General features: G+C 39.3%; 1 protein-coding gene across 1 annotated transcript; it reads right to left on the minus strand.

Moving 5' to 3' along the window:
• Positions 1-821: 821 nt before the first annotated feature.
• Positions 822-2,366, minus strand: LOC146919799 (uncharacterized). The gene has a single exon (XM_085711072.1). The coding sequence runs from the start codon at positions 2,364-2,366 to the stop codon at positions 822-824; it is 1,545 nt and encodes a 514-aa protein (XP_085567198.1).
• Between the last annotated feature and the right edge of the window lie 7,411 nt (positions 2,367-9,777).

The following is a 9,777-nucleotide window of genomic DNA, read 5'->3' on the forward strand; positions in this document are numbered from 1 at the left end:
AGGACTAAAAAAACAAGTTTTAAACAATAAGGACCTGAATGCAATTTTCAAAACTTCGAAGGACTAATATGCAAAAAGGACTAAAAAGTAAAATTAAAAATGAATTAAAATTGGTAATTGAAAAAAACTTAAAGTGAAACAAAAATAAAAAACACAAAATGAACCAACTACTTAAATGAGGTACTTCAAAGTAACCTCTCTCTGTCAAAATTTCACGTGAAATGACCAAAATGTCCCTAGGGACTGAAACGACTCAAAATGACTCAAATGCAATTTTATACTGGTTTTCTATCAGGGAATTAAAGCAAGAGTTTATACAAGCAAATTAAAAGACTCAGAGACAATTTTTAGAGATTAAACAGAGTTTTAACACAGGAAAAGACTGAAATGCCCTTAGGGGCTAAACTGACTAAAAATGACTCAAATGCAATTTTTGAAATGGACTTTAACATGAGATTAAAACAAGGACTTATTCAAACCATTTGTAAAGACTCAAACAATTTTCAAGGACTAAAATGAATTTGGAGGCAGGAAATGACTACAATACCCTTTTTCATGAATTTTGCAAATAACATTGAAATGAGATGCAGAGAAAGATGCAATTGATCAGAGACACATCACATGACTTGAAATGCAAGAAAGATGTTTTTGGATGACTTGGAATGCAAGAAAACATAGACAAATACACAGTTGAAAAGATTTTTAAAGCTAAATTGAGAGATAAAGCAGAGTAAAATGTCAGTGTAAAATAATAGCAAATTGGCAATAGACATATATCAAAGATGGAAAAAAATTTTGAGCAAGTATTTTTAGGTCCAAAATTAGGGTATAACAACCAGTAACTCCACGTACCCCCATGGTTGAGTGGATGAGCCGTTGAAGCCATAGAGTTCATCCCCAACGTAGGGAGAAAGGTTTTTCTCCGTCAGTTGGAGAGTTCTGAACAGGCTGGTGTACATGATGTCGCATGAGGCCCCTGTGTCTATCAGGACTCGTCGAACATCTGCATTGGCCATCGATGCTCGCACGAGCAAAGGGATGGCAGAATTTGAAGCTCCACCAGGCAGTTCAGAGTCATAGAAAGCCAAGGGTGGCCTTCCTCCTCGGATGGATGGGGCCATGGTGTTGACGTCCATGAGCTCCTGGAACTTCCTCTTCATGCTGCCCATGGAAATGTTCAGCGTCCCTCCAGTGATGATGTTGGCGGTCGGAAACTGTTTCCAGGTGCATGAATAGGGGGTGATTTCCACGTTGTCTGGGAAATCACCTAGATGTTCCACAGACATGGCGATGGTCCGGCCAGGTTCAGAACTGTCACCGACGAGATCGACAACTTTCCTTTCTGATTCTGGATTTTTCACGTATTGTTTGAGTCGACCCCTTTGGATGAGGAGTTCGATGGCGTCCTTCAGATGGATGCAGTCGTCGGTTGTGTGTCCGTGGCACTTGTGGAACCGACAGTATTTTGTTTTGTCGACTCTCTTCCTCTCCTGAGTTGGAGCCTTTGGCGGCTTAATGCCGACTTCTGTTAGATCGGCTACAGCGATCTCGGAGAGGATTTTCTCCCTTGACATAGCCAGCAGAGTGTACTCGGTGAAGTGACCGTTTGGTCTCTTGCTTTCGCGAGCAGCTTTGCCTTCCCTCTTTTTCTCATGGAAGGGCTTTTTGGAGGATTCAGCAGCAGGTTCCTCCTTCCTGACCTTGTTGAGGCTGTCCGCGTACAAAGCCTCTTCGTAGGCGATGTAGATCTTTGCGATCGCTAGGAACTCGTTGAGAGTCCTTGGGCGATCCAGGAGGACAGCTTTCTTGACGTCTGTCTCGTTGCGTAGGCCTTTGGCAATGAGGTATAGTTTCATTGTCTCATTTGCGCCCCGGACCTGGATGGCTTCTTTGTTGAACCTCTCGATGTAGTCTCGGAGAGGTTCACTTCTTCGTTGGACGATGGCTTCGTGGGAAGCCATCGTTTTTGGTTGCGTCCTTGACGCGGTGAAGTGGGTGGTGAACTCGTTGCAGAGGTCGCTCCAAGAGTCGATGGAGTTTCTGCTCAAGTTCTTGAACCACGTAACGGCTCCTCGCCTCAGAGTAGTGATGAAGAGCTTGCATTTAACGGCGACCCGCACCGATCGGTAAGTGAGAACTGCTTCGATGTTCTCAATGTGCTCATCCGGATCGGTAGTTCCGTCGTACGAGTCCATTTGTGGCGGCTTTTCCAGTCCGCGAGGGATACGAGCTTCTCGGATACGCCGTGTGAACGGACCATAAGCATTACGATTGGTTCGGGTATCACGGGTGTCCAGTGAACTGGAAGGTGATCGGGAGAATCTATTGCGCCTGGTTGGAGACCTCCTGGGTGGAGTGCGGCGCATAGGGGATCTTCGCGACGGGGCTCTTCTGGGAGGGGATCTCCTTGGTGGAGACCGTCGGGGGGACCTTCTTGTCGACCTCCGAGAGTAGGGTGGGGATCCGATGCTCGCCGAATGTCGAGGGGATCTAGAACGTGGCCGGCCGAGGCTCCCTCCTCTTCTGTTACGCATTGGGGAGAGAGATCGCCGGGTTTGGACTGTCGGACGTGCTTGTTCCAGATCCATTAGCTGACGGTTCTGTTCCTCGATTAACGACGTTTGTCGTTGAACCGTGCGGATCAGGTTGCTGATGAGTACGCCGGTTGATGCTGCGTCTTCTGGTCTCTGCAGGGCGGATGGGACCTAGCAGAGGCCTTTGTTGGATAGGAAGTACCTGAGTTGGGTCCTCCCTGGGTGTATCCACAGGTGAAGGTGAGGATGTTACGCCATCCTGTTGAGGAATACGCACCTCACTTCGTAGTTGGGATTTGGCACCGTTGGCAGCCATGGTAGTTTTTTGTGAAAGCTTTGGTTTTTAGGGATAAAAACGGGGAAGCTTGTGATTTCCCACAGACGGCGCCACTGATCGTACCTGATCAGAAGGAGACTGTCGGTGCTTTGAATGCGGTGGTTGGGACGGTGGTGGAATGCGTTAGGATGCTTCTTGGAGCGGATGGGGGGTGTGTACCTGCAGACACTCCGACGCTCAAGTCAGTAGAGATCAGAGAGTGAGGGTTTTAGAAGGAGATAGAGTTCTACCTTGGGGACTGCGGTGAGTCCCCTATTTATAGAGGTGGAGGGCTGCAGAGCCGTTAAGGAAGCACACCTGGCTCTGGCGGTTACGAAATCGTGGAAAGTGTAACCGCCAGAGATTTTATTGCGGGAACGTGCACAACGTGCAAGAGAGACGTTGGAGTTCGTTTGAACCGGTCTCTTTGCTTCGTGCACCCCCCTTCAGGCGAGGGGGTACGTTGTGAGCAATAATGCCAAACGTGGAGTTTGGGCTTTGAATGATATTGGGCCTAAGTAAATGGGCCAAGAATCTCTTTGGCCGGTCCAGAACAAAAAATTTATAGGGACTAAAAGTTGAAGAAAAATTTTATATGGAATAAAACGAAAAGTTGGTATATTTACAGGGACCAAAAACATATTTAACCCAAAATAAAAGTTGTCTGTCAACTTAAAGGAGGATAATATAAATGTAAAAGACACGATTAATTTAAGGAGAACACCAACGAGTATCGTAAGAGTATTGTTTCAAAATTAAAAAATGTAACTCTTGTATAGAGAAATGAACTAACTATTACTTTGACAATAATTCTAGTGTTTTGCAATTGCATTTCCAAGACAATATTTCTGATATATTGATTCCTAGCATGGTCCTTGATTTAAATAGTATTTTATTACATCAAAACAAACATAAAATAAATTTGTGGTGTAAAATTTGTGAAATGACTATATTTCACAAAATTGTCGTACTTAGTTGATCGATCATTATTATAGTTTAAAGGTTTAAATATGGTATTGGTCCCTGCAAAATAGGTCAGTTTTGGTTTTAGTCCCTGCAAATTTTTTTATATAGTTTTTGGTCCCTGCAAAAATAGGCCAGTTTTGGTTTTAGTCCCTGCAACTTTTTTTTTGAGCAATGCTATATCTCTAGAAAAAAAACATCAAGAATTCTTCAAGAATAAAAAGCAACCAATCACAATGCACTATTTACCACAATTCAAGGAGGTGTGGCTGAAAAATATGAAGTGGACAAATAAATCATGCAATTAAAACTTGCCACATGTGTCTTGAAAAATTCTTGATGTTATTTTTCTAGATAAATAGCATTTTCCTTTTTTTTTTTATAGTTTTTGGTCCTTGCAAAAAATTTTATTTTTGGAAATAGTCCCTGACCCCATTTATGTGATGATTTGTCACTTTTATAAATTAAAAAATAATTATTGTATTTGTTTTATTATTATTTTTAATTAAGAAATAATTATTGTTATATAAATTATAAAAAATAATATTCTTTTTATTAAGTAAGCACATATGCCACATATGCACAAAAGTGACAAATCATCACATAATTGGGGTCAGGGATTATTTTCAAAAACAAAAATTTTTGCAGGGACCAAAAACTATAAAAAAAAAATTGCAAGGACTAAAACCAAAACTGGCCTATTTTAGTAGGGACCAAAAACTATAAAAAAAATTTGCAGAGACTAAAACCAAAACTGGCCTATTTTTGCAGGGACCAAAAACCATAAATTTTTTTTGCAGGGACTAAAACCAAAACTGACCTATTTTTGCAAGGACCAAAAACCATAAAAAATTTTGCAGGGACTAAAACCAAAACTGACCTATTTTGCATGGACCAATACCATATTTCAGCCTAGTTTAAAACACTAAAATGGTCGAAACATTTGTTCTTTGATGATCAAGAAGAAAAATAAACACTAAAATGATTATTTTACTCTAAAAGCAACACAGCACAACACAACACAGGTCCATCACATATATCACATGATGATGACAAGCAAGAAGAAGAATCATCACATATATCACATGATGATGACAAGCAAGAAGAAGAATCACGCCTTTGTTCTCTCACATCAATAATCTATCGCCCACAACGTGAATGATACATTCGTTAGATACCCCACGTTTTAATAATGCACGCCCAACATGTATCACTAGATTCAGGACATAATTAAAGATCAGTGTTATTTCCCTAAAAAAATATCAGTGTTATTTTTATTTTTTTTTAATAAAAGACTTTATTCCTTACCTTAAAAAAAATCACCGTTAACATAACTCGGTTAATAACATATCGTGATATACGTTTTGAATCTAAATTTCTCATTTATTCACTTTAAGAGATGAATATTTAGTTATTTACCCACTAACCAAATTTGACACCAAGATAATATTCACATATTATGAGTAGCATGCATAAACCGGATGAGTAGTGTGATATTTGAACAACCATTTAAAACAACTTTGGTGACAACCTTCTTATATATATATATATAGAGAGAGGGGGAGGGGGGGAAGAGAGTGAATAAGAGTATGATGTGAGTATGATAGAGAAGGTTGTCACAAAGTGGTCGCACAAATATCATTTCTCAAACTGGATATTTGTTTAACCACTAGCTTGTGTACCAGCTATTGGGCTGTGTTTTGGTCCTTGGGCAGCATTCAGGTAATCATGCTTCATTTTCAATGAGATCTGATCTCATTTTGGCAAAGAAAAAGGAAAATTAATCTCGAATTCCATTGGTAGTTAACTGCCGCCGGTTAAAATCCATTGGCAGTTAGCTGTCGATGGGGTTAAGATTGTCAATTCGTGATGTTTCTTAGCTTTCTTTGATGTGGAAACAACAATTATCAAGAAAAAGACACATAGATGTTAGTTTAGCTCCCTGGATTTGGAATATCTCTATTAAAATCTCCCTCAATTTTTTGAAGTTTAATCTCAACGAGCAAACACGCGAGAGAAAATGATAGTTAAATTATAAAGAAAGTGGTTGATGCATTTTAATAGTGAGGATTAAAAGTTAAAAAAAAAAAATCGATGGAGAGTTCACATCCCATCTTCCCTATTGATTCATACATTCAATTTATGTCAAACTTCACAAAAAATTTAAAAGAGAAGTGACTCCCAACAAACAACTTACGTATTAAATCATTCCAGCCACATACCTTTTCAAAGATAACACTTTTGTAGTATCGATTTTTTTTAATGTGAAAGATCAGACGATGTTACCCCAAGTATGTACATGAAGAACATTAACGTTAATGATGATAGTGTTGGGTAAAATGATTCCTAAGATTAGGTTGAAACAAGGTGACTCAATGTCAACCTATCTTTTTATTATGTGTGATAAGAATTTATACGCTTTAATTAAAGAACATAGGCAATATACATGGTATCAAGGTCTGTAGAGGAGCTTTATTTCTGACACACCTTTTATTTATTGCAGAGATACCATTAATGAAAGTACTTGAAGGAGATATTATAGGTGCATGGCCAAGCTATCAATCTTCAAAAGTAATAAATCTTTTTTAGCACGAACACCTCAGTGGAAGATAGACAAGACATTAGAAATATTCTAAATTATATGCCAGAAATCTTAGTGTCGGAAAATTATTTGGGTCTGGTGTCCATCGTAGAAGAAGATTTAAGGTTGGTCCGGAAAGTAATTGTTAGAGGCATTAAGAGAGGCTCTAATCAAATCGCCCGATCAATAAATTCCTACTTATTATATGAACACTTTTCTTCTACCAACGTCATTAGGGGAGGAAATCTAAATGAAGCTTTAGATCTCATACAATAAGTTAGAATTGAATGATGAAGCGATTTGATTAGGACCTCTCTTACCGCCTTTAACAAATGCTTTCCGGACCAACCTTGGATCTTCTTCTAAACTTTGTCTTAAAGATACCCAAAGTGTAACACCCCAATATTTTATAAAGAATCTTTTTAATTATAACTTTATTGTTTTATTATTTATTCAACTACTCATTTGCTGTATAAAGAGATTTAAGAAAATTATAGCATTCTCCTTTCATTAAATTATTTTTCATAAATTTTCCTTTTTCTCCTTAACGATAACCAACCATAGTGTCTAAAATACACTCTCCGGTCACAAATATAAGCAAAAATCCATGTTTTAGATTCATTCAATAAATGATGTATGTTGTCTGTAGATAACATACATCATTTATTGAATAAATCTAAAATATGGATTTTTGCTTATATTTGTGACCGGAGGGTGTATTTTCTTTAAGTTCATGTAATCATTTATTACTTTTTCAAAACAACATATACTTATTAGTATTATTGTTGTTGTCGTCGTCATTAATTTTCCCATCAATTGTTATTCAATTACACATTTTTATCTCTCACTCTCACTCACGTTAACACTCCTTCTCCTTTTTCCATTTGACTTTTGACTTTTGACTTTTGACTTCTAGACCAATGAAACAAGACATTGATGCCAATTTATATCATTTAATTGTTTGTCAACAAGGGGTAGAAACAAAGTGTTAAGGCTACATGATTTCTTTTGACAAGGAATTAAATAATATAATTCTCCTTTAAATTCATTTCTCACGCTACTTATGGTTAGTTGATTTTAGGAGAGTTGTGATACAAATGCAAATGGAACTAATGTTGTGGCTAAAGAGGACATAATTGTTGGACCGTCCAGGACTAAGAGGATGGTAAAAGGCCCAATTTGGCTTAAGGATTATGTGACCAGCAAAGCTAAAAAGAAGTGATATCAGCAAGGAGTCACATAAGCTTCTAGTGCATGATAGAATTAGTTACTTGATTTTATCTCATTGTAGAGAATATTTCTATTTCTTGTTTTATCGGATCACTACACATCTGGCTATCAGGAATGTGGCAGTGACTTATATAATGACGCACTTGATGTAATAAGCACTATTATGAGAAAATTGGATTCGTCCACCATTTTTTTGTGTTGTTTCTTCTCCTTAATTTCTGGAGCCTCATCCAAGCTCGAATTGGATTTTTCTTACTGCATCATTGGTGCTTTCATCTCTCTACCATGCCTCCCAAACCAGAAAAACCCCCTGGCCTTGATGAAATCTCTGAACAAATTAGAGCCATGCAACTCCACATTGAAAACCATACTCAACAACAAGAAACCTTTCAATCCTTTCTCACCACCCACATCCCTTCCTTACTGAACAACCACTTTTTGATGTTACCACTGACGCTTCTGGATTTGCAGTAAGGGCAGTTCTATCTCAGGAAAAGCATCCCTTAGCCTTCTTTAGCAAGAAGTTATGCCCACGCATGCAGGCAGCATCCACTTATGAGAGGGAAATGCATGCTATTACAACAGCGGTAAAGAAATGGCGCCACTACTTGTTAGGAAGACATTTTCGTATTTTTACCGATCAAAAAAGTCTCAAAGGGCTCCTCACACAACAAATTCAGACGCCAGCACATCAGAAGTGGTTGACTAAGTTACTAGGCTATGATTATGAGATCATATACACTCCCGGGCGCATGAACTTAGTAGCTGATGCGTTATCAAGACAAGTAGAAGCACCTGAAGTTGTTTTCACAGCCATCTCCACCTGTCAGCCTCAATTGTTGACCCAATTACACGAGTTCTATATGTCACACCCTGTGGGAATGAATCTGCTCACTAAGTTCCATCAAGTAGACACAAGTAATTCACAGTTTACGGTACGCCAAAATCTGTTATATTACAATGATCGCCTCTTTATTCCACAAGAAATAGGGTTACGTTCCACCATCATTCAGGAGCTGCATTCAACTCCCGATGGGGGTCATTCAGGAAACAAAGGGACACTCACAAGGATTGCTTCATCCTTCGCTTCGCCAAATCTGTCCAAAGACGTTAAAGACTTTATCAGCCAATGCGTGGTGTGTCAACATAATAAGTATTCCACGCATAAACAAAATGGTCTCCTCCATCCGCTTCCTATTCCCCAACAAGTTTGGGAAGATATAAGCATGGACTTCATCACTCACCTCCCCCCTTCTCATGGAAAAAGCACTATTTGGGTCATTGTTGATAGATTGACCAAATACTGCCACTTCTTTGCACTACCTGTTAAGTTCTCAGCAGCTACTTTAGCTTCTATGTTCCTCACTAAAGTTTACAAACTGCATGGCATGCCTCGTACGATTGTCAGTGATCGTGACAAATTGTTTGTAAGTCAATTTTGGCGTGAACTTTTCAGACTTCAGGGCACTACCTTGGCGTTCAGCAGTGCGTATCATCCCCAAACGGATGGGCAAACCGAGGTCACCAATAGAATTCTGGAGACTTATTTGAGGTGTTTTGTGAGTGACAACCCCAAATTGTGGGTAAGTTTCCTTCCTTTGGCTGAATATTGGTATAACACTAGTTATCAATCTGCAATTCGCATGACTCCTTTTGAGGCTCTATATGGGCGTTGCCCACCCTCCATCAGAACATACACTGCATCTACCACTTCAGTAGCATCCTTGGATGAATTAATGCAGCACAGGAAGCAAATCTTAGCACTGCTGAAAACTAATCTCTCTAAAGCTCAGATGCGAATGCGTTCCTTGGCAGATGCGCACAGACAAGACCGCAAATTCTCCGTTGGTTTTTGGGTGTGGCTTAAGCTGATACCTTATCGACAAACTACTGTGCGACCTTACTGCTCTCCTAAACTGACCAAGAGGTTATATGGGCCATTTCAGGTGGTAAAGGTCATTAATAATGTGGCGTATGAACTGAAGTTACCTGCAACTGCTCGCATTCATCCCGTTTTTCATGTGTCTAAACTCAAGCCTTTCAAGGGATCTCCTCCCACTAGTATTCCCGAGCTAGATCCTGCTGTCACAGGCACCTTGATAGAGTTACAACCTCTTGCTATTTTGGCTTACAGGTCAGTACAGACTGTAGCA

This window comes from Medicago sativa, chromosome 5, assembly GCF_051527215.1.
Source record: "Medicago sativa cultivar Bolivia chromosome 5, Bolivia_mono, whole genome shotgun sequence".
NCBI classification, from domain to species: Eukaryota; Viridiplantae; Streptophyta; class Magnoliopsida; order Fabales; family Fabaceae; genus Medicago; species Medicago sativa.

What these genes read in the sequence shown, in the direction of transcription:
- LOC146919799 (XM_085711072.1), bottom strand. Translation starts at nt 2,366, where the DNA reads ATGCGCCGCACTCCACCCAGGAGGTCTCCAACCAGGCGCAATAGATTC.